Genomic DNA, 25,892 nt, shown 5'->3' on the forward strand with positions numbered 1-25,892 from the left:
TGCGTGCATGCCCTTTTATTATAGGTTTAACTTTGGGTGAGCATGCTGATGAAATATGTGAAGGTTGAGGGAAATTGTCTATCATCGATATAAATAATCAGCTTGGATATTAGCAGCAATCTCAGCTTCCCACTTGTCCCCATTGTTGAGCAGCTTCTCTTTGTTGTATAGCAGCTCTTCGTGTGTCTCAGTGGAGAATTCAAAATTGGGGCCCTGCAGAGAAAGAGCAAAGAGATGTAGAAAAATCAAATCCAGACTGACATCTTAGTTAACAAAATCACCCACCCACTACCTCATTCACCTCCACAATGGCATCAACAGGACAGGCTTCCTGGCAAAATCCACAGTAGATACATTTGGTCATGTCAATGTCGTAGCGAGTGGTCCTGCGGCTACCATCAGCTCGAGTCTCAGCCTCAATAGTGATTGCCTGTTGAGAGAAAGGATTCTCAGAATCAGGAGAGCACCCTGAGATTATTCAAAGTTTAGCTGCAAAATGGTAAAATCCTAGCAGTGGGATTTCAGGCAGGAGGGTGTTGCCTCCCAGAGACCTCCTACTCCCACCCCGGCTTAAAAATTCCCCACAAAAATTGACTACTCCTTTTCCAGTAATAACACTGGATGTTCCTGAAGATAATTTCCGTGGGTTGCAAACGCAACCCACGGAAATTATCAAATCCTGCTTTAACTCCAGTTTTTGAAGTCCCCAAGCTGAAATTTATCCATGCTATATTTGGAATGAAGGACCTGAATCAAAGACATGCAACACTTAAGAAAACTAGAGCGGGATAGAGTTTTGTAAATAGCACAGAAGAGAAGGAATTCTTGAAGACAAAAGTGCTTTCACTACAGCCAACAGAATTTTAGCATTAGAGGGAACATCCATTCCTAAATAATTTTCCCTTAGCGCTAAATGAAAATCCATGGTTTTAGCATTAACTCTAGAACTGTATGCATGTGTGAAGCAATCAGATGATGATATAATTTGGGCTAAACTACATTAATAAAAAACGCATTGTTTTAATTCTCAGGGCCTGGTGGCTCAGCAGACTAAAAGCATTGTGATTAACACCGTCTGCAATTACTGTAAGTTCGAATCTCACCAGGCTCAAGGTTGACTCAGCCTTCCATCCTAAGGTAGGTTAAATGAGGACCAGATTGTGGAGGCAATAAGCTGACTTTGTATAAAATATACAAAAGTATGAAGGCTATTGCTTAACGCATTGTAAGCCGCCCTGAGTCTCCGGAGAAGGGCGGCATATAAATCAATTTTTTTAAATTTTTTTTTAAAAAATTGTTAACAGCTTGTGAATGGAATTCTGCAGCGAGAGACATATTCCTATACAGATTCACTGAGATCTCAGAAACACTTCACATGTACATTGTTACATCCAGACTTCACTGAATTCCCTGCAACTTACTTGATCTTTATTGGACTTCTGGGAATACACTTCCAGGAGGGAACTTCAATTACCTACCAGGCTGGAAAATATTAGAGCACCGGCTTTAGGAAGCTATTCAGAGCTTCATCTAGTTCCTTCCTGCTGCAAGGACAGTATCTTCCATCATACAAAAGAGAAAAGAAGGTGCAGCCATAGAGAAGCCACTAGGCCCATTGTATGGCAGCTCTTTAACCCAACGTACAATTTTCATCTGTAGTATGTAACCAGTAGCTAGGAATGAAATGCTTTTTGCACAGAATTTTGCAATATTTTGGAAACAGTTTATTAAAGCAGCACATGTGGGAAAAGAAGGAAAAAGTTGAAAAAAGAGGCCTCACCTGAGCGGGGCATACAGCTTCACACAGCTTGCAAGCAATGCATCGCTCCTCTCCAGATGGGTATCTGCGCAGGGCATGCTCTCCACGGAATCGGGGACTCAATGGGCCTTTCTCAAAAGGATAGTTGATAGTGGCAGGCTCTCGAAATACATAACTCATGGTCGTAGCTAAACCTAATGTTCAAATGGAGCACAATCACATCCTTGGTTTAAATAAGCCGTAGAAGGGCAAAACTGGTGCCCTTAGAAGGCAGGGACTGCAATTTCGTACTCTCAATCATTTACCACATGAGATGAATGTGAACTGGAATCCAATTTATCTAAGAACACAAGGTTGCCAAACTCTGAAATGCACCATGCATCTCATCCTCAAGATTTACACAAGTCAGGAATCAAATGTATATAAAAATCTCACTAGGAACATTTTAGGATTTGAATAACAATTCTTGTAGGTTTCCAGCTTCAAAGTAAGTAGGGTGAAGATCTGTTCTCTCTTGTTCAAAAATACAGAAACCAAATAAGCTTTGGAAGCCATATTAGGCCAGAAGCTTCCATGCTGCCACTAAATGTACAGGAAAGGAAATTCCAGCTGAACGATAGGAAAAATATTTACAGTAAGAGAGGTTCAAAGAGGAGCCAGCTACCCTCAGAAATGGATGCCTCCCTCTTAGCTGGATAGGGAAGCTAGACAGGGATTTGTTATGGTTACTTTAATTCGGATTCCTACATGAAAGAGAGGGTTAGACTAAATTGCAATTACTCCTTGTAGTATAGTTTTATAATGTACAGATGTTTTCTGTCTATTAGGAGTCTGTCTTCAAATGCCCATTCCAATTAATAAAAACAAAATAATTTACAGATTAAAACCCTTTTTCTCAACCTCAGCAACTTTGAGATGTGTGGATTTCTCAGCATTCTCAGGCCAGCAAGTAGGGCCTAGGAAAAGACAGTAAATGATATATCCAACTGTTAGGCTGCAAGGACTATAGGAAGCAAAATAGGAGGAAGCAACTACCGTGTTTTCCCGAAAATAAGACCCCGTCTTATATTTTTTTGAACCCTGAAATAAGCGCTTGGCCTTATTGCCATGCCCTCAAAAGCCCAATTGGGCTTATTATCACAGGATGTCTTATTTTGGGGAAAACAGGGTAACTTCCTGTGGGTAAACTGTTTTATGTCACTTCAGCTAGCGCTCAGAAATAACTGCCATCCCTTTTCTCATTATTTCTCACCTCGAATAAGTTCTGTCCACAAGAGAGTCTGTGCAGCTTTGTCAGTAACCGATTTCCAGTCTGTTGGCTCCTCCTTTGCATTCACATACTCTGCAGCAAAACAAAAATGAGGAGGGAATTGTTGCCATTCCGATACCACAGAAGCATTTTATAGAAAAGAAACAATAAAGAGACATGGTTAACCTAGCAAGAATTGTTAAAACAAGAACATGGAGATCATAAGATAAAACCAACTGACCAGCTGGTTGCAGGTGGATTTAGCTTTCAATGGTTTTTGTGTGTACAATTAAGAGAAAGATTGAATGTAGACAATAGAACATTTGGAACTGAGCAACAGAAAACAGAATTTGAAATTGAAATGCAAAGATGAACATGTAATTGCCAAACTCCTCAACTCTTGCTGAAATTTGAAATGGAGGATAAACAAGTAAATGTATGATAAAATAGGCAAATAATTTTGGACATAGCATACTGTTGGAACAGTAGGAAAACATGGTTGGAAAGACTGAAATTCACATGTTATAACCTATAAGAGTGTTATAATACAGTGTACACCTATACACTGTTGGCATATGACTCCAGAAAAATTATCCAGAATTCATAAAGATACTTCAAATTTATGTTAGAAATGTGGACATACATGAAGAGCCATTTTTTTCATGCTTGGTGGACTTGTAAAAAACAAAACAGTAAACTTTGGGTTCAATACATGTATTTAAAGATTAAAATTTAACTGAAACCAGAACTATTTTTTGTTGGGATTAATGGACAATTAGAAAAAAGATTATTTTTACATATAAACACTACTGAGAGGCAAGTATATGCACAAAAATGGAAAGAAGCCAAAATACCTCCACAGAGGAATGGTTGGTGAAGATGACAGATCTAGTATAGATGACAAAATTAACTTGTTTTCATCGAAAAAGATCAACTGCTATATTTATTAGCAACTGGAAACCCTTTATAGAGTTTTTGCTGAAGAAAGAAAAAAAATGAAGTGACGACTTATGGATTTGATGATTAGAAAGGGTAGATTACAGAAAAAAAGAAGCCTTTGATGTTACCTCAGAGAGGGTAAAATATAAATGTACATATAATTGCTATTAAGAAGACCAGAAGCCTCTTTTTTATTCTTATTTTTCCCCTTCCTTTTTTTTTGCCTAATTGTTTCTTTTTCATTTTATATTAACTTTCTCCCTTATCTTTAACTTAAAATTTGTATTGTTCCTAAATAAGAAAAAAACTTCTTTAATGAAATTTATACATTACATACATATAAAATATATCATTATAGAAAGATGACCACGCTAATAAAGGATTTACTATGGAAACTGCACAAACAGGAGGATAGGTCTCAATGTTCTTAGGAAAAGTAAAACTTGCAAAGCAACATTGTCCATGCCCAAGAACACTGGTAACTATTTCCTTGCCTGTCCTATTCCCAGCAGAATCCATGAATTATGTTAGTAATGATGACTTCACAAGTTGCACAGTATGATTTTCTGGGCAGTAGATCTCACTGAGAAAGACTGTCCAAATTAAATCCTATGTTCCCCAAGCGGAATGTAGTAACATTGATATCCTCTGTAGAATATGACTTTCAAATGTTTTCAATTATCTTGTGTTAGTAATTGCTACTTTCCTACAGTGACCCCTACTTAAAGTTTTGTGGATCAGATGATGCACTTACTATAAGAAGCCCTGGAAGTTGTGCTGCTGAGATGTCGGGTAATATTCAGGCACATCGGAATCCCTGAAGAGTAAAAGCAATGTTATTTTGAAGCAAAAATAGAAATACTCATCCCAGAAGCCCCAAAGCAGGAATTTTCCAACCCACGTCCCCTCTTGATATTGCTTTTTAAAAATTTTGAACAAACTCTTTCTAGAGCATCCATATAGATAAGCAGTTGTCTGGCAGCTATAAGCAACAAGAACAACAAATAGCAGAAGAAATTCTGTTGACTAAACTGGCTAGACCATGCAAAGAACTAATTGGGCTGCCAGAGGAAGAATGTTCCCTCTATTTCCAGGAGAAACCAAACAGCTCGTCATCCTGTTCGTCAATCCAAATCACAACTAATACAGGTAGTCCTCAACTTACACAAATATTCATTTAGTGACCTTACGAATCACAATGGCAATGGCAATTCTGGGCTCAGTTGTGATCGTAAGTCGAGGACTACCTTATTATGATGACCAGGATCATTTGCAAACAAGCATAATATAATTAGACCAATAGACTCTTTGAAGAGAAGAATATTTAGTACCTGTGTTTACAGGCAACTTATTAGGCATTGGGATAAATGACAAATGACTAATACCATACTAAGCGCCAATTAAATCAGTGTGATTTACAGAACAAGCCACAACTGGTAAGTTTTACACACTGCAATAGGTTATAAAAATGGTTTACAAGTCGCAATAGCTGTGGTCACAAATTACATCAAAATCAAAGAAACTGTATTACAGTTTAGCACAATGCAAGAATCCAGTCAGTCTGGCACGTCATGCCTATACTGCATCCTTATTATGTCCCCTTTATACTCTTCCTGTAAATACAGGGCACAGCTATAATATCTGAATTCACAAATGCATTTTAAAATTAAAGTTTTGTGAAACTTCTACTATAAGCTCTACCTTCATAAAGGGAATGTCATAAAATTAGCAAAAGCACCTGGCAGAGAAAATATTTTAAGGTGGATGCTGGAAAACAATATGAACTAAATTCCCACTTCATCAACCAATGATTTCCACAATATATGCAAACATACACAATTACACAGTACTTTCTCTTTGCACTCTTATGTGACTGCTGTCAGCTTAACTTAAATATCAGCAAAGAAGTCATCTAATATATTATTTCAAGAGACGCAAATTTCAAAGAAACTGTTCAAAATCCAACAACAATCTATTATCACCTATTTCAAGACTTCTATTTAATTCCACAAGGATGATATAAAGTTAAAGTCAGTAATAGAACCTGAATAAAAATTTATACCTTGTTAGATCCTGATTAATCATTATTTAGGGGAAAAATTCAAGGGAAATAAGTTCATCTTATTGGATGACATTGCCACCGTTGACTCAGATCCAGGTACTTTAATAACTTTCATCATGAGTATCCTGTCTCCAAATGGAGACATGGTTTCCATTGTTCAAAGTAAGAAACATATAGGACAACTCCATCCCCAAGATGTAATATAATTGGAAGAAATTCAACAACCCTGAAATAACTAGAAAATTCCCACCTACGTATGTTATGGAAGTCAACTATCATTGCTTCATAGTGGTGGTGAAGTAGTAATCAAGACTGCAGTTTACTGAGCGGTCTGTCTTTCAGAGATCTAATTACCTGGAAAATGCAGTTAATTATATGAATAAGTATGAATAAGATTTTGTGAGTTTCTAGGTCAGGGGTGTCACACTCACGTTGTCACAGCGGTGTCACGTGACGTATTGGGACTTTTTTCTCCCTTTGCTAAACCTGGCGTGGGCATGGCCAGCACATGACACATCCGGCCCATGAGCTGGGAGTTTAACAGCCCTGTTCTAGGTAAAAACCAGTGTAGTTGGATTAGAGGACCCAGGATCAAGTATCTACTTGACCATAGCCTTCACCTAGTGACTTTGGACCAGTCAGACTCATTCTCCCAATTCATCTCGCAAGAGAATGTCACTATAATTCCCAGATAGCTTTTAGCAAAAATAAGAGATATAAATGCAATTAAGTTGCATGTAGTTTCTTACTGCAATCTATAAAGCATGTTCAGCATAAATGGCATTTTCTGAAGAAACTCTGCAACGCTGCTTACCTGTCTGGGAAACCTGACGCACCATCCAGAGGACATGCATTTTCAGCTTGAGTCTAGGACTCCTCTACAAAAAATAGCAAGGTAAAAAAAAAAAAAAAGTTTAAAAAAACTTAAAACCAAACCGGTCCACTGGTTATTATAGAAATCCATTAAATATCATAAAATGCCCTAAAGAATGAGCATGCTTGCAAGTTCAGCAAAACTCAGATGAGGTAGGTGCTAAACAATTTTTTTTTAATTATTATTATTATTTATTCAATTTATATACCGCCCTTCTCCTATTGGACTCAGGGCGGTGCACAGCCAAAGATAAAAAACATACCAATACAAAATTTAAAATCAATTAAAAGAATTATATATATTTGGGGGGGGGAGAGAGAAAAGATAGAAACCTAAATACATTCAACTAAAAATAACTTTGAGCCTTGTGGGGCAATATTTCAAGTTCACAACACAGGGTTACTCGACTATTTACCCCTGACCATTTATCCATGAATAACGTGGTCCTTGGATTTAAATCTTGACTTTTTTTCCTCTGTGAAAGTGTCTCTGAGTCAGCTTGTCAAAAGCTCCTAAAATAAGTAGGATTTTATTGATGGTTGTGGCTTTCTCAGCTGCTGGGGGTGAGGGTGGTCGTGTGGGAACATGCACCAAAAATACCAAAAACAGGACAAGGCTGATCCCATTTTGAAAATACAAAAGAGCTGAAAACATGGAAATCGCACCAGAAGCTATTCGGAATCCCCAAGTCAAAGGCCCGGGGCAACCCAACCACAATGCAAACACGGGGCCATGTTTTGTGCAGGGCGCTGCTTACATTCAGAGAACCAAGGAGGGAAGCGCAGAGAGTTTCAAAGCCACAAGACTCCGCAGACAAGAACCGTCCCTTCTAACACTTCGGACGGCTAAACTCCATCGAATGTCAGACGAACAACGGCGCGCGTGCGCAAATCGCTTCGCGGTGACCACTTTCGTCTGAAAATCTCGCCAGGAGCTTGCGCTATCGCCAAGCCTAAGTAACGCATGCGCATTTCTACGTCCTCAGGGCACTCTTGAAGGTCCCAGAGACAGACGCTGCTACGCTTCTCCCTCCCTCCCCCCACCCACCCAGGACTGTTCTCTCAGCGGAAGAATTTCCGGCCGCCACGGAAAGCCAAGCAGGACATAAAACATCAAGAACTCAAAAACAGTGTTATCAACCACAGTTCTGCTCAGTGCCGCCGACAAGCGGCAAGAATAACTGAAACCAATTACCACTTGGCTGAAAAGGCATTGGTTGAAAATGACCCGCGAGAGGCAGGATGTCTCCTACGCGCTTTGGTAGAACGCTCGGAAACCTCCCAATATTTGGGGGCGGGGAAAAGATGAAGTGTCGCCGGTTGGGACGGAGACTAAGTCATTGATTGGCTGAATCACTGTATCATTGATCCACGATCCTGCGTGGATTGGTAGATGTAACTTATCGGGAAGATTCGTAGAATATTGGTTCGGTGGTGCTAGTAGTAGTCCTTATCTCTTTCATAATGCTTAGGTTGCTCATTTTAGTTACCATTTCCGTGTAAACCACTTATTATTTGTAGTTATCACCGGCTTCATAATTCCCAGGATACCCGTAATCATATTGTCTGGATCGTTTTTTGCCCCCATCCCAGTATTTAAATTGGTTTGCGCTGCTAAAGTTCTGCGAAATAGTAGCTTTGGCTCACTTTATCCGTCACAAGGTGAAATCTGTACACTTCGTTTCTACCAAAGCAAATGTATGTCGTACGACCTTTTGTAAAAGCGTTGTGTAAGCGTTACTCAAGCACCCAGGACACGGTTATCTTTTTAAAAGGTAATTGGACTTTCTTGGTTTTTCCTTGAAAACGTTTTGCTTCTCATCCAAGAAGCTTTAGCTTCTGGCTGAACAGTGGGGAATGGAAGGATTTATATTCTTTGCAGTCATCTGATTGTTAGCTCTCTGAGTGGTAGAAGACGTTTGGGGGTTTATCTCTATCCTCAGGGTTACCTGAATGAGTGCAAAGGGGTGCGGAGCCTTTGAAAGGGCTGTGTTGTAAACAGGAGATGGATGGTGTCATATTGAGAGAGGATTGCTCGGTTTTAACATAGATGGCCTCTTTGATCCTCTTTCAAACCGGTGGTCCTCTCTATCCAAGAATGTGGACTTTGCTGTCTTCAAAAGAGTAATTTGTCTTTCAGAGGCAGATGGACTGCTCAATCTTGTCCTGATGAGTTTGTTCTCCTGTATTGCACCATTCGTTTGCTGAACTTTTAACTCCTTTTTCAATTCTATGTTCTCAGCAATTTTTCATTACAGATAGTCCTCGAGTTACAAATGTAATGGAGCCTGCCCATTCCATTTGTAACCCGAGAATTCGTGGGAGTGAATCACGTACCTTGAACGGGATCACTCCTTCCTTTCGCCCACATATTTGCTAATCATTAAGTGCACTTTCAGGGTGGGGAAGGCTATGGGGGGCCTAGTGATGGAACAGGCCACCTGCTTAAGCCACCCAAGACCTCCCAGACCCACTGAAATACCTCATGCTCCCAATTGCTTCCCCCCCGGTATCACATGTACTGGCACATGATAATTTTTACAACGTTCCAGTGAAAAACTTTGTTGAGTGTGTTATGTCATTGCTCATAATCATTTTGTGAATCACCCTAAAGATATCTCTCCAAGCCCACATTTCTCATTTCCGACCCCCAATTCTACCTTCCACTGCTTTATTATTTTTTCCATAAACATTCTAATGTGTTTATTGACACCAGTTGTTTCCAAACATTTGATGATACAGTTATGTGGCAATGAATCAAACACCTTTTTATAATCAATTCGGACCATATATAAATTGATTCTTCACATTTTGCAATTCTCCCAAAACATTTTATCACTCAGAAGTTGATATTTTGTATGTCTGGTTTTTCTTTTATTTCCTTTTAACCAGTCGCTGATGTCTCCTTATACAATTTACTTCATTAAGCTCTTACCCCAGCTAATTGGGTAAACTACTCAGATATTTGACTCAAAAGCCATGCAGTCGATCATTTCCAGATGTCCACTTTTTAATCCCTTTCATTTGATTTTTAACCATTTCTTTGGTTATTAGTTCTTTCATTTGATTTATGCTAAATACATCTATATTCATTATTTTATCCATCTAGCATTTTTATTATAATCTTTTTGAGGTTCCGATAGAGCTTTTTAAAATGAAATATTTCCTTTTTGTTTTGTTTCTCATTTTTATAATTTCTATTGCCATTTATACTTTAGTAGAATCACCTCAGGTTTGATTGAAATAGCTGGCTTTCCTGACGTTGGATTATGCGTGCTTCATAGCAGTCAGTTTTCCCAGCTATGACTCTAATTTTTTGCTTTAGGATTTCCAAAGCTTCTTCAATTTTTCTTGTGCTCATCCATATTTTTTAGTTAGGCTTGCCCTGAGCCTTACATTCTTCAATTTCTGTTCTTTCATGGTCTTTAAATTATTTGAATCTGATCTTAATTTCTCTATCTTGGTCTCAAGTCTGATCATCTACTTGATCAGGGATTGAATATGATGTTGCTTTTGGTTTTCTAATTTTGATATTTAGTTCTTCTGTAACCACTTCTGCTATATTTTAGGCAAGCTGACTGGTCTGTTTGATAGATGTTACTTTAATGCTTGCAAGTACTTTGCAAGCACTTTCACATCCTTCATTATAGGTGTCTGATCTTTTTTGGCACTACGTTCAATGCTGGCAATCTTTCTCGTTCTACTAGTAATTCTGCATTTGCAGAATTTTAATTTTCTCTTTTAATTCTTCTTGTCAGGGCCACTTCAAAGGTTGTTTCAGTTCTGGCCTATTCTGGTTCTGTTATTACTTCTATCCTTTATATATGCAATTGTTATCTAAGTTTCTTCTACTATTCTATAATTGTTTTGGGGGTCTTCCCTTTTCCTTTTTTTCTGAGTCTCTTCCAATTCTGATTCCCTTTTCTGTTCGGTAATGAATCTCCTTTGATCTGCTGATTTTTGTTCAGGCAATAACCAGTCTAGTATAGGATTCTTTTTCCGATTTCTTACCATAATAAGTGGGTTGATGGATATACTTAGTCTTGCTCTTCTGCTAAGACTTGTCTGACCTGGGTTATACTTTTGGTTGAATATGCTACTGTAATCATAGCTCTCAACTCATCAGAGCATCTTAAGGATTTGAGCTCCATTTTTGCAACCTGCCAAAAGAATTCATCTCCCCTCAGCAGGCAGCTCTTTCAGTCAGCCTCCCAGAGGCAAGAGGGATTCCTTTTGGCAGGCAGCAGCAGTAGCTTGAAATCTGTCCTGCCAACTTCCCCACTGACTTTCTATGGAAGCTGGCAGACAAGACTGCAGATCACATCACAGACACCGTGGTAACTGGTTATAAGAGCAAACAGGTTGCCAAGCATCCAGATTACAATCATGTGACCATGGGAATGGTAGTGCAATATTTTGTGATGTCCAGAAGTACTTTAGAGGCCCTTTCCGAGGTTGTCATAATTCTGGACTCTTGTTAAATGAGCAGTTGTAAGTCGAGAACATAATCTTTGGTAATGACACATGTGCCTATGAAAGGAACCATATTTTGGAATATATTTCAAATTGCAACACCTTTGGTGGGAGAGACAAGAACAACATTTTCTCAGGATGCCAAAATGTAGAAAACATGAAGAAATATAATTGAAACTTATGCCACAATGTATAATAACGTTTCCCCCCCTCTCTTTCCACCCATCTCGCCAAAGGCGACCCTTTATATAAACTAATAATCTGGAATAGCTGAATTAAATTTGAATAAAAAGCGCTATACTGATTTGTAAAGCTAAAATATTATCCAACTATAAAATGAGATTATATAGATATGAATAGTAATATTATTATGTATTACCTGGTGTTGGTTTTGCATACTGTGCTCATTGTCTTATATCCCAGGACATAGCTTTCATCTAATTTAGCCTTTTTATCTTTTTTATATTCTTTATTCCTTCTTATATATTTACATTTTTGTCTTAAGCCAAGATGATTTAAGAATCTGTATGTGATCTGAGCAGTGCATTGTAAGATCTACCCCAACAGATTAACCAACTAATTAAATTTGTATCTCTCAATAAGTGTTCATCAGTACTGATAAATGTCTGAATGCCTCTAGTAACAGATGGATAGTTGCTGCAAAAAACAAAAAAGGGAATGCATTCTGGTTGGAGATACTGTACCTGTAGAAGGCATATGTTATGACATCATTCATTCTACTAATGCAGTGTTTTACAACCTCCACGAATTTAAGCTGAGTGAATTTCAATTCCCAGAATTTCTCTAGTTAACATACTTATTGAGGAAATTATTGGTAGAGTTGAACTCTACCCAGTTTAAACATGTAAAGGTTGGAAAATACTGTACCGATGTATCTCAAATGAAAGGATGCATCATTGTCAATCACTGTTAATAAATGATTCTATAATCATTGTTTACAGAACATTTTGTTATTCCCTGAAAACTCTTTGTATCCATTCAAGAAACATAAGTCTATCTGATTATGATTTACTTGCAACTTTAAAATACCATGATGCTCTTTATTTTTATTGTAGCAAATTGCTTACACCTTCACTTCACTAAATATTTCACTTGAGTATTTATTCTTTAAACTTTGCTGCCTTTGTTTCCTGATATCTACATTTCAATCAAAAGCTCCTGCTATAGGAATTAATTTTTAATTTTATTAGGTTTTTATTAATTTTATTAATAATATTATATTAGGTAATTCACTATGTCAATTGATAGCACTATTAAATAATTAGTCAACTATGCATGGTTTGATTCAAGATCTTTATTACAGAAGGAAAATATTTGCTTGAAAATGCAAAGCTGCAGGAAATCTCAGTAAGATTGCAATCTTCAACAAAATTAAATGGAAGTAAGTCTCTGAAATTGATAGGACATACTGTATTTTAAATTATTATGATTGGGCTGGGTAGTGTAGTAATCACTAATGGCATAAAGAATCTGATGTCAACCATTCCATGTTGGAGAGAAGGTTTACCTCTCTACCAAATACTTAAAGCTAAAACTAGGCCCCAAGTTTTTAGGGCTGTTTGCAGAGGTGGGCTGCTACTGGTTCGCACCGGTTCCAGATGTTAATTTTCTGAGCAGTTCAGAGAAGCAGTTGATGGAAGAAATATTTTCCCACTTTACAGGGCTAATCCTGCAAGGGAGGCAGCAAGGAAACATTCTGGTATGCCTGTATTTCTAGCCTAATCCTTACCTTAATTACCCTGCTGCTTTAAGTGTTTTCAGAAACTGTCTCTGGGTTAAGCTTGTTACATTGTAAACCTTACTCCTAGTCTTTCTGTCTGTAGACTGAGCTTCTCTGGAGTTCCCCCCACCCCCTGGAGTTTTTTGTGGTACTTTTATTCCTGGGGCTTGACTTTCTTAAAAATTGTTAAAGGGTTGTTTTAAGCTTTTTGGAGTATACTTCCAACACAGTTGGAACAGCTATTTACAGAAGGGTTGGCATAGCCATAGAAGAAATGGCTGAGGATGCAAGCTTGGAATGCTGATTTTTTTTACGGCCTTTCTGGGGGCATGTGATCTTTCCTTGAATCTGGATGATTACCTTAGGATATCTTGTGAGGTGAATGAGACCAGCTGGTATCTTTAAGTGGTGCAAATGGATCTAATGATTGCTTTTCCTGGGTGGGAAACTCTGCTTTGTCAGTTCACTGAGCACAGGAGTCTTTTGTCTATGGGGATTCTTCAGTCATCCAGGTCATGGTTGTCCTAAAGGTGCTTTTTGAGGCATAATATGGCATAGTAACATGGCATCAATTGTAGAAAGTTAGCACCCACCCCTCTCCTAGAAGAATGAAATATTTTGAGAAATATTAAAAAGGAAGAATATATTTCCCTGAATGAGAAATGAAGAAACATGTTTTCTTAGAGGGACAAGGCAGCCCCTTAATAGCCCACAGAAGATGTCAGCACTTAAGAGATAAAGAGATAGCTATATTCATAGGCAAAAATTCCCTGCAGCAAGGTCTGAACAAAGGCAGAATGGGATTAACCCTAACTCAAGATGTTAATTTGTCTCTTTAGCTCTGCATTTTGTAGCCCAAATATGCCCACCCACTTTCTGGAGAGCTTAAGTGATCTCTCTGCTAAAGGGTTTCACTTTATGAGCAAGAGTAACTTGGCTGCTGATAGTTAGCCTTGTATTTTAACTATTTTAATTCCTCAATGTGCTCTGGCAACCTGCCTGATTTGTAACTCTGGGTTGCAGGTATTCATGAGGAAAAGGAAGGTATTCAGACAGAATGGTTTAGGTTTCCATGATGGCTCATTGATCTTCAGTGTGTATTTCCCCCATTTCTAATATAATGAAAGGTATTTAGGGCAGCTTTTTGCAAACAAAGAAGCTTTTTGTAGTTTTGCATAGATAATCCTTGAGTCTTTGGAGAAAGGCGGCATACAAGTTGAACAAATAAATAAATAAAATCCTTGACTTACAACAGTCCGTTTAGTGACTATTCAAAGTTACAAGGGCACTGAAAAAAAGTGACTTATGACCATTTTTCGCACTTACAGCCGTTGCAGCATCCCCACGATCATGAGAGGGTGGGCGAGGCAAAACATCCCTCAACATAAGTGACATCAAGTTGGCCTCATCCACCCAGCCAGTCATTAGGCCAGAGAACCAGTTGTTAAAAAATTTGCAGCCCACCACTGGCCATTCCCCATTGTGAGAATCATTAACCCGGTCACAGTGAAATTGAAACTTCCCCACCTTCTGGGGAAGGTACACCCAGTTTTCCATAGTAGCCTACTGAAACCGGTGGTAGGTTCTGAGCTAAGGCGGGCAGCTCGGGTGGCCCTAGGTACCATAGTGATGGAAGGGGAGACTCATTACGAGGTAAAGCGAATCCTAGATTCCAGGCTGTATAAGGACAATACGTGGTTCAATGGAAAGGAGACCTTCTATCATCAGGATATTGAAAGAAATATAATTAAAGGTGGCATGTCTGAGCTTTAGAGCATCACAATATAGAAAATGCATTGTCAACAGAATATGTTTATGTGCAATAACATGTATTACATCAGCTTTGAATTTCTTTAAGTTGTTTAATGAATCCAATGTTTAAATATCCACTAGGAAATACTTGATCATTTTACAAAGACCATCCATGCTTCTACCCTTATTGGACAACTATATAAATCAGAATGATTGCTCCACTGTAAAGAGGAGCTGTACTTGTCCATTTTTAACAAAGAATATGATGCTTCTAGATTTTTTAAGCAGAATTAATTTTATGTGTTAAAGGCAAGATGAAATTTTGTATGTAAATGTTAATTATATAAATAGTCCTTGCTGGAATTGAGAACATGTTGTATATCCAACAACGGTGCAAAGAGAATTGAAGGGTCCCTAAGTTTTCTAACCACTGCTAAATGTTGAATTTACTAAAGGTTGTATAGGATAAAGAAAAAATGTAAGAAGCAAAGATGGCAAAAATAAGGTTTGTCAGAACAGAGAACGTTTTTCAAGGATCTTTGAAGGTGATGAAGCAAAATTTAAGGACCAGCTGATGAAGGAAAAATATCTCTCAACTCTACAGCAAACTTGTTGGTCAATGTTCCTTAAGAACACAGGTGATGTGATTTAATGCCTTACAACAAAGTGCACATGCCCTTACGCCTGACCTCCGTAGAGGCAACCGCTATTCTCAAATTACTATCATTGTATGGTGGGTAGCGCATTCTGTTGATTGCTTCCAGGCCTATGTAGCGCAAGAGACAGCCACGGAAGTGAGTAAATGTGTCGAAAGTAAATTTGCCGTGGTACTTGCCCAATCCACTGCATCCTGCAATATTAAAAAAAATTCAGATCAAATCTTGCACACACTTGTATTTTAGCTGACAACACAACTTGAGCAGCACTTGTAATTATTTTTGTTCAAGATAGATAATAGCTGCCTTTAAAAAACTTTCTTCATAATACTTACCACAAAAGGTTTTATATTCAATGGATATTGAACAACTACTCTTAAAGAAGAAACTAAAGAAGAGAATCCCATATAGACAAAACTTGGTTAGATAATTTCCTGGCCTACTTTGTTTCATGGTTGGTGAACTACAACTGCCTTAGTCCCCAATAAAATGGAATTATCCATATTAAATCATCATATCAAATGTTGATTTACACAGCATGTTAAGCTGTGTTTAGTGTAATATGTGACCCTATTAAACCAGAATTGTTTATATTTTGATATTGTTAGCATCACTTACAAAGTTAAAATAATGAGCCTCCTCCCTTTAACACCTGCTTTCCAGTATAATGTAGACCAGGATACTTTCTGCTCTCTCGTTTTATTTATAGATGAGATAATCTGTCATCCCTTAGGTCCATGATGGCGAACCTATGGCATGCGTGCCACAGGTGGCACGTGTAGCCATATCAGTGGGCACGCCAGCTCAGCTCTGGCGTGCATGTGCGCGCTGGCCATCTAATTTTTGGGCCTTCTGGGCCCACCAGAAGTAGGGAAACAGGCTGTTTCCTGCCTCCGGAAGGTCTGGGGGTGGTGGGGAAGGCCCATTTTTCTTTCTCACCTGGCTCCAGATCCTCTATGCATTTGTGGAGGGCGAAAACAGCCTCCCCCCCTGCCTCGGAGGCCCTCTGGAGGCCTGAAACAGCCCATTTCCCAACTCCTGGTGGGTCAGCAAAAAATGTCATTTCCTGTCCAATCGGGAGTTGGGAAATGGGCTGCTTCAGGCCTCCGGAGTGGGTGGAGAAGGCTGTTTTCACCCTCCCCAGATGCATAGAGAGGATCTGGAGCAGGTGAGAAAGAAAAATGGGCCATCATGTGCCAGGAGCGGGGGGGGAAGGGGGGTTGCACGCACACGCACAGGATGGGATGCATAGAATTATAGATGTGGGCACGCGCATGCATGAATCTCCCCCACCTCTCCCTCCTGGCACGCGATGGCAAAAAGGTTAGCCATTGCTTTAGGACATCCTTTCAGTGATGTTTCCTTAACGGATACCTCAATGTCTTCAAAAGTTGGCACAGCTTCTAATAAACTGCTTTTATTGAAAACAGCTGGGATACATTCAGAGAACTATCTGCCTTGAAAATAGCCCACGTTGAACTGTATAGCACAATCAAGCATCAGTACCAAAAGTGTTTTATGACATTTTGTATTATATCCTAAGCTGTTTTATAATAATTGTATGTCATAAAATTATTTTATTTAATTTGCCAAATTTCAATATCACTGGAGTCCTGAATTCCAGATTATAGACGCATTCTGTAAATTAACCCATTTGAGTCAAAAAGTATGTCCTATGATTGGTGCACTGTTTTGCCCAGTTAAAGGTTATATGAATCAAGTTTTAGTAGTATATTGACAACCACCTAGCTTATAGCATAAAGGGGAATTTACTATTCGAGCAATTTGTTTTAACCTGCAAATGGTTTAAAATTAACTTTTAACATTTTTTGTCTTTAGTCTGATGAAAAACATCATCAAGAGGGAGTACTTGTCTGTTGAAAGGGAAGGATAAGGATAAAGGTAAGAAATAAAGATAACATAGAAAACTAATCTTACCAACGCCACCAAATGGTAGGGAAATCAATGATACTTGCAACAAGGTATCATTACCACAAAAGCCACCACTAGTAGTACGGTCCAGTACCTCATTCACAACCTATAAAGAGAAAAAGAATAGAAGAGTATTAGGAGTCCCATCCTTAATCTTCCAGACAAGAGTTTGATCAGATCCCAGCTCTATAATAATAAGTGTCACGATACCAACGAGAGTCTTTAACCTTTGGGCCACTACAAACATTTGGAATGTTGAAAATGTGCCACAGACACACTCACAAAATGGCTAATATTGTAGATGTAGTCAATTAGCAATTGGAAGGCAGAAATAAAGATTATCTATGAATCTTAATAAAATAGTTGAAAGATTGAAAATGCAAATGACCCTTTTTTGGATTCACACACCCTGTTTTCTACTCCCATGCTCTATTCATACAGAGCCAAGAGCAATGAATGGAAATAAAAATGACAAGTTTGGTTAATATAATCAATGCCCTTTCTCCAGCAAGAGCTTTACAGCATACAGGTAGTCCTCAATTACAAAGCATTCATTTAGTGACCGTTCAAAGTTACAGTCACACTGAAAAAAGTGACATGACTGGTTTTCACTCCCATGGTTATGTATCAAAATTTAGGCAACTGGCATGTTAAGAGCCGTGGTGGTGCAGTGGTTAGAATGCAGTATTGCAAGCTAATTCATCTCACTGCCTGGAGTTTGATTCCCACCAGGCTCAAGGTTGATTCAGTTTTCCATCCTTCCGAGGTAGGTAAAATGAGGACCCATATTGTTGGGGGCAATATGTAGGGTTGCCAGGTCTGCTTCCAAAAAATAGCGGACAAGCGGAGGGGGGGGTGTTAAGTAGTAAAAAAAAATTTAAAAAATTTACAATTAAATTATATATTTTCTTACAAACATTTTAACACGCCATTTTAGGTCAGTCGACACAAGCTACAATACATTTTAAAAATGTGAACTGTACATAATTTTATAATATATTTTTATTTTAACCTCATCATTAATTTTTTCGGAGAATCGAGTTCAATGGATATTCGATCTTTGTCTCATTCTAACTTATGAAAAAAAAGACAAAACGCGATTCTCCTATCCTTATTCTCTTAGACTGTACAGCTTTAAATTACATACCATTTCATCATAAAGCTTTTGAATAAAAAAAATGTCCACTATTTTGTGAAAAAAAATAGTGAACATAATGTGAAAAAAGTGGACTGTCCACTCAAATAGTGGACACCTGGCAACCCTAGAATATGCTGACTTTGTAAACTGCTTAGAGGGGGCTGTAAAGCACTGTGAAGCCGTATATAAGTCTAAATGCTATTGCTATCGCTATTTATGACAGTTGCAGTGTCCCGAGGTCATGTGATCACCACTTGTAACCTTCCCATCTGGCTTCCAAGCAGCAAAGGCAGATTCATTTAATGAATGCATGATTCACTTAACAACTGCAGTGATTTGCTTAACAACTGTGGCAAACAAGGTCATAAAATATGGCAAAACCCACTTAAAACTGCTTTGCTTAGCAACAGAAATTTTGGGCTGTATTGTAGTCGTAAGTCGAGCAGTACTTGTACACTCAGGAGTTTGTCTCAACTTCTCTTCCCAGATAAAGGGAAAAGTTGTATTTTTAAAATGCAAAGGCAGAATTCTGGGTTACAGAACAAGAAATGTCAGTGTCTGAATTTGGGGGGAGGAAATGGAGGATGCCATCTCCCCACCACCTCTGACAAATAGCTGAAATTACCTTCAAGAGGTTGCAGGAGGCTCAGGGACAGAAAAAAAAGAGGACTTGCTTCAAGATTCAGATTGTTAGCAATAGGTGACTGCTATGGTTAGAGATTATGCTAATTTTTAACTTCTTCTTTCTCTGTGTATTAGAAAACTTATTCCTATTTCTCTGGAAAGTTACGGCATTCTGTGTAATTTGGGAGTGAGTTGAATTTTTTTTCTTCTCTTTTCTAATTTCCTGGGACCTGATGCAGAACTTGAAAACTGTCTTCTCCCAAGCTTACTAATTACAGCAGACAACCACAATCTTGTGGTCTGTCAAGAGCTTGGTGTGCATTTTGTAAATTGGATGCTATATATATCCTAGCTTTTTGAAAAATAAAGTTTGATTATCACTTGCAAAATTGATTTGTCTTCAGAAGAAGAAGAATAGGCTGAACTAATTAGTCACATGACTTTATGCTACAAGGACAGGGTGGCATATTACAGAAATCATTTCATTTTTTTTCCTGCTATTTATTTGCCCGAAGGACAATACATGTTATGGGAGCCTCTCTCTTTCCCAGACCAAGGATGGAGTGAAACTCCTTTAGAAAATAGTAAGGACACAAATAATTATCAAACAACTGCAATCCTGGAAGGAAGGGCAGAATGTATAAACCTAGCAGGCTTCTGGGAGAGGACATTTGAAACCGGAGGAGAATATATAATAAGTCTATCCACAATCTATAACCTGTACACCACCTCAAAAACAAACCCAGTAATATAGTTGCCCTCACACAGTATAACCCCCCAGTTGCTCTCCTGAATATGTGGTGAGATGAAGTCAGAGTTCAAACTCTCCTTTTATGATTTGCATAATCTTGTCCTTTTTAGGACTGGATTTTCAGTGTAGTTACATGGTTGTATTTTAATTTAGCCACAGCTCTTCTTCTGGGAGTTGGAAATTACATAACATATTTAGAAAAGTTCTGGTCAGAAGGAAAGTGACCTCTCAATAATTCTATGTATCAAACTTTTTAAAACATCACATTATTTCAAAGAAGAGAAGTGCCTTACGCACTTGTGCACAGTGCAAGGAAGAGGCTACCATGCACTTTGTACAAAGTCTTGATTTTTGGGTGTCAATGGGAATATTGATCCAGAAAACCCACATTTGATCTACATCAAGGCACAGAAGTCAGCAGTTACACAGGAAAGGGACATCTGGGTCAATGGGAATCCAGGAGATTGCCAGCCTGCAATCCACATGTGCCCCGGAATGTCTAGATAGGAGCTCTTGTGGTACAATAGAAGGGAAAACATTACTATCCATACTAGAACAACTTTATGGGTTATGGGAAATAATCCAGATTCTCCCAGATACAGTATGCTGTATCTTAAACAATATACCTTGTTATCACAGGAAAAGGCATACACAGCTAGTGGGCGAGGTCTGGAATTGATGAAATGTATGGCCTCCTCCATATCCCCCACATTGAATATTGGCAGGATGGGCCCAAGAACTTCCTCTTGCATGATTGGCATCCATTCCTTCACATCTGCCATCACGGTTGGAGCTGTAATGGGCAAAAGATCACATCAAGACTTATTCTATTTATATACCATAACTTTATTTTGGAGAGCTTTAGCTTTCCCCAGGACTTCACTTCCAATATGCAAACCCAGAAAAATTTAAACAGACTTTCCCAGTCTGAGACTTGCAAGATCAGAGAATCATGAGGCTGGAAGGGTCCTTGAAGGTCTTCTAGTTCAACTCCTTGCCCATGGTGAGGAATCCTTATACCATCCTGGACAAATGGATGTCCAATCTTTTCTTGAAAACTTCCAGGGCTGAAGCATCCACAACTCCAGGAGGCAAGCTGTTCCATTGGTTAATTGCTCTCATGATCAGGACATTTCTTCTTTAAATATCTCCTTAACAAGCTTCTGCCCATTGCTCCTTGTCCATTTTCCTGCCTAGGTGCAGGACTCTGCTTTTCTCACTACTGAATTCCATCTTACTGGAGAGGGCATGTTGCTCTATTCTGTCAAGATACTTCTGAATCTTCCAAATGAGCTCCCCTTCTATCTCCTTCATCTAGATCATTAATAAAGATGTTGAGCAATAGGCCCAAGACGGAATCCTGAGGTATCCCCATTGCATGTTTCTCTCCATTTATTTATTATTTATTACATTTATGTGCTGCTCATTTAGACATTGTTACATTGAGGGATACAGGCTGAATGTGGTGATCAGCCAATTGCAAATCTATCTGGTTCTGTCTGTCCCAAGTTGTTCTATCTTACCAAGAAATAGACTACGATCTACTTTGCCAAATGCCTTCCTGAAGTCTAAGCACACTATATCCATAGCATTTCCTTGATCCACTAATTTAGTCACTTTATCAAAGAAGGCAATAAGGTTTATTTGGCACAATCTGTTTTTAACAAACCCATGCTGGCTTCTCTTGATTGCTTTGTTCATTTCTTGGTGCTCACAAATGCTCTGATTATCTTTTCTAGGATTTTCCCAAGTAATGATGTCAAGCTGATTTCCATTTTTTTTCCTTTTTTTGAAAATTGGAACCATATCAACTCTTTTCCAGTCCTCTGGTCCTTCCCCAATACTCTAGGAGCTCTGAAAGATTTTGTTCAGTAATTCTGAGATCACATCTACTAGCTCTTTTAGAATCCTGGGATGTAAACCATTTGGTCCTTGAGATTTGAACTCAGCTAAAGTGGAGACGTGTTATTTTACTAATTTTTTTGCCTATTTTGACCTGCTTTCCTGTTTTCACAGTGCTATTTTTTTCCCTTTACATGAAGATATTACAAAGAAGTAATTAAGTAGTTTCACTTTCTCCCTGCTGCCCATAACCATCTTGTTTGAAAGAAACCTTTGTTATATTTGACATTTATTGCAAGTGTTAGTTCATTTGGAGCCTTAGCTTTCCTGACTCCATCCTTGCAGATTTGGGCTGTTCGCTGATATTCTGTTCTAGTTATGAGCCCCTCTTTCCATTTACTTGTCCTTTTCATCCCTCAGTTTGTCAGAGAGCTCTTTATGCAAACATGCTGGTTTTGTCTGGGGTCTTTTTTCTTTCTTTCTCTGTAGTGTTGTGTTTGATTGGACTTTAATAATCTCATTTTTCAGAGTTTGTTAGTTTGTTGAAAGTAGCTTTCTTGGACTTTAACTTTCAAAATGTGAAGCCTGTGTGGCCAGTGACAGTCCAACACATTTGGTAAGCATCAACTTGGGAGGTTGATCTAAATCAAAACTATTAACCATACATTCTTAATAAGCTTGATTAATTGATTGATTAAATTGTATAAAAGCAGACACATCCCTAGAAGCCAAGATCATAACACTATGTCTGATTTACTTTGGCCATGTTATGCGTGCAAATTCATTGGAGAAGGCAGTGGTGCTAGGAATGGTTAGTGGGCAAAGAGGAAGGGGCAAACTAAGAATATGCTGGATTGAATATGCTACATGAGCCTGTAGTACAGTGGACTAAAAGCACTGTTATTAACACCAGCTGTCTGCAATTACTGTAAGTTCGAATCTCACCAGGCTCAAGGTTGACTCAGCCTTCCATCCTTTCAAAGGTAGGTGAAATGAGGACCCAGATTGTGGGGGCAATAAACTGACTTTGTATAAATATAAAAAAAGTATGAAGGCTATTGCTTAACGCATTGTAAGCCACCCTGAGTCTCCGGAGAAGGGCGGCATATAAATTAAAAGAAAAGAAAAAGAAAGAAAGAAAGATTGATAACATCAAATCTGATGCAAAGTTGAACATACAACAATTGAATGAAATGGTGCTTGACAAGGTCACATGGAAACCACTTGCCTATAAAGTCACCGAGAGTCGGACACGATTAATTGGTTAAAAACAACAACGATTGATTATGTACCATAAGTCATTTTCAACTCCTAGTGAACACACAGATTTCTCTAAAAGCCTACTAGATAGTGTTCATGAAATGTCTTCCTGTCTTTCCCAAACTCCAAATCTTCCCTCTTATTCTTCCTCCAGTTCTAAGCTGTATACTCACCAATATAACGCTCACACTCATCGGTCTCTCCACCAATGGCCACCCGGCCACATTCCAGCAAAGCTTGGGCACGCTTGAAATGCCTGTCATTGACCATGCGGCCAAAATCAGCTGACTGTTTGGGTTCATTTCCAAAGAATTCACAGATAGCTTGGCGCAAGCAAGGCATCAACTTCTCCTGTGTTTCAAGTGTACAGATCACATAATCTGGTGCAATGCATGTCTGTCCAGCATTGAGAAATTTCCCCCAAACAATTCGGTTGGCTGCATTCTGAAAATGGCAGCATTTATCCACGTAACAGGGACTTTTACCCCCCAGCTCCAGAGTCAGTGGTGTCACATGTTTTGCTGCAGCAGTCATGATGATCTTCCCTACACGGACACTCCCTATAAAGAAATGGCAAAATTTGGGTCAAAAGACATACTCAGCACAACTCCCATCCAACACTGGGGGCTCAATTCTGTCATCAGATCAGATCAGATCAGCAAAACTCCATGCTGGTTGTTTTAAAAACTCCATGAAATGTTAATAATAATCAACAAGCCAACTCTGCTTAAGCAGTTCCATGTAATGCAAAAATTATTTTATGATTTAGTAAGAATTTGGAAAATATATTTTAAAAATGGTCAAAACATGGCAGCCTGCGATATCCTATAATGATAATGTTCTGAATAGTTGGCAAATCAGTGATTTACCAGTGTTTAATATAGTGACTCTGCAAGAATTTGTATTGTATAAACTTGAAATCTACAAATGTTCCTGTCATTTCTTGATAAAAATAAATAAATCAATACTGCATTAAAAAGAGCTAATTGAAAGAAATATCACGGAATAATTATGTAAATTTATAAAAGTACTGGGATTATCTTCTAGAGCAGGGGTGTCAAACTTGCAGTCACGTGACACACCTGGCCCGCAGGCCGCAAGTTTGACACTCCTAGATCAAATTACAGCTACCATCTGGGTATTTGTTTTCGACATTGCAAATACTATTTCTGGTTTTGATTTTCTTTCAAAGGTTTTATGATTGTTTTAAAAAAAAGGGAAGGAAAAAACAATGTTGTAAATAATCAAAAATGAATAAATGTTGATTTTACTTATCTTTGTCAAAAACAGGTTGTTTGTAATCTTATGTTATAATCACATCATCAAATCTAATAGCCCTAAGCATAGACATGAAGTAACCCATGGCAGCTTTTCAGTTGAGAAAAACCTCCACAGGTTTAGAGACACACTCAATTTCTATTACAATCATTTCAGAAAATCATAGAGAAAGACATGCTAAATCATCCATTGAGTCCAACCTACTAAGTGCAGAGATCCAAAGAGATGGTGGTGTCCAGATGTATTAGCACTCAACATACCCATGTTTACTGTTAAAGCTATTATTTCATGTCCTAACTTCTAGGATGACTAAAAAGTCTTTGTTTTCTACGTGGCATCTTTTCAAGTGCTTGAAGAGTACCATTTTCCCCCTTCACCTTATGTCTTTTCTTTCCTTAGGACTAAAAATTCCCAGTTCAAGTCTATGCCTTTCTTTTTCCAATCCCCCGATCAGGATTGTCTGAACTTATTCCAACAATAGCATCCAGAAGTGGACTCTATGCTCAAGATATGGTCTGACCAATGCAGAATAAAGTTGAATCCCATTTTAGTAACTTGATTGATGCAGACTCAATTTTCCCCTTATTTTCAGTTCATTTCCCTAACTTATTGGTTTCTTTCTGCTGAAATATATATTCCATCCATAAATTCCATTGGCAAATTTGATAATTATTTTATCTATCTCTTCATCCAAGTTATTTAAAAATGTCAATTTAGATGTAGAATGTATGGAGACAGTCCATTAAAATCCCACATCAAACTCTGCTGCCAAACTCCTGTTAAATGTGCAGTTGTTCTTGCTATTACCCTGAGCTGTTCTGGGAATGAAAGGGGAAATACAAATCTTAGTATCTTCTTTGGGAGGAAAAAAGCCAAAGAATTTTCATTATTTTCAAAAGACTGAAAGTTTGCATTAAGCATAGTTTTTTTCCCCCTTACTTAACAGTGTGACAACTCATCTTTTCACTTGTGGGCAACATCTACAATCTAGAAGTTGCTGACAGCCGAAGTTACAAACACCATATACAACAATTTCATTGGGCTACTGATGGAGGACCTATGATGCGTGCCATAGGTGACATGTCACAATGTTTTGGGTGACAAGCCAGTTTCCACCAACACCCGACAACAATGATTCTTGAAAGTGTGCCCTGTTCTCAAGCAATTTTCAGGGGCTGCAGAGGCCACATGAGAAAGGGATGCGCTCTTGCATAGCCTCCAAGCTTCCCCAGGGAGGACTGCTCTTGTGAAGCTTCCAAAGATTATGTGAGAATGGGGCCAGCTTTAGTGTGAATTTTGGAGCCTTCAGAGGCATAACATTTTCTGAGGCTCCTTCAAGAACAAAGGCTTCCTGAAACCTGGAGCAGCTCAGGTATGTTGCAGGAGCCTATCAACTAAAAGAGAACATCAGCTGAAGGTAAATAGCTCATGGCAGATCCTAGAGAACACTGAGCCACAAGGGCATCGTGCTGTTCTTGGGAAACAGTGTGAGGCGGCCTTTTTGAGTGGCAGCAGTGGTGTTAGGCTGAAGTCAAGGCCCTGGCCTCGTACTTCAGGTCCAGC

The 25,892-nt window shown here is 38.6% G+C and overlaps 2 protein-coding genes and 1 long non-coding RNA gene across 3 annotated transcripts in view; 1 reads left to right on the top strand and 2 right to left on the bottom strand.

Annotated features, from left to right (window-relative positions):
- Positions 1-8,065, bottom strand: NDUFS8 (NADH:ubiquinone oxidoreductase core subunit S8). Its single transcript, XM_034433854.3, has 7 exons — positions 7,641-8,065; positions 6,824-6,887; positions 4,702-4,764; positions 3,012-3,101; positions 1,781-1,953; positions 302-430; positions 1-213 (listed from the first exon to the last, which is right to left on the bottom strand). Exons 2-7 carry the CDS (start codon positions 6,861-6,863, stop codon positions 82-84), a joined length of 627 nt encoding a protein of 208 aa, XP_034289745.1. The 5' UTR covers positions 6,864-6,887; positions 7,641-8,065; the 3' UTR covers positions 1-81.
- On the top strand, positions 7,997-24,880 carry LOC148116549 (uncharacterized). The gene is made up of 4 exons (XR_015731660.1): positions 7,997-8,657; positions 12,680-12,757; positions 17,344-17,406; positions 24,729-24,880. It is a non-coding gene; the product is annotated as an uncharacterized LOC148116549 (long non-coding RNA).
- LOC117675239 (aldehyde dehydrogenase family 3 member B1) overlaps positions 14,954-25,892 on the bottom strand; it is a 23,545-nt gene continuing 12,606 nt past the window's right edge. The window contains exons 8-11 of the mRNA XM_087883649.1: positions 23,225-23,611; positions 20,576-20,742; positions 17,443-17,542; positions 14,954-15,698 (exon numbers count right to left, since the gene is read on the bottom strand). Of these exons, the coding sequence (XP_087739775.1) occupies positions 15,505-15,698; positions 17,443-17,542; positions 20,576-20,742; positions 23,225-23,611 (848 nt within the window). The 3' untranslated portion in view covers positions 14,954-15,504. The remainder of the gene's footprint in view (positions 15,699-17,442; positions 17,543-20,575; positions 20,743-23,224; positions 23,612-25,892) is intronic.

This window comes from Pantherophis guttatus, chromosome 1 (genome assembly GCF_059756535.1).
Source record: "Pantherophis guttatus breed Tessera chromosome 1, ASM5975653v1, whole genome shotgun sequence".
Taxonomy (NCBI): Eukaryota; Metazoa; Chordata; class Lepidosauria; order Squamata; family Colubridae; genus Pantherophis; species Pantherophis guttatus.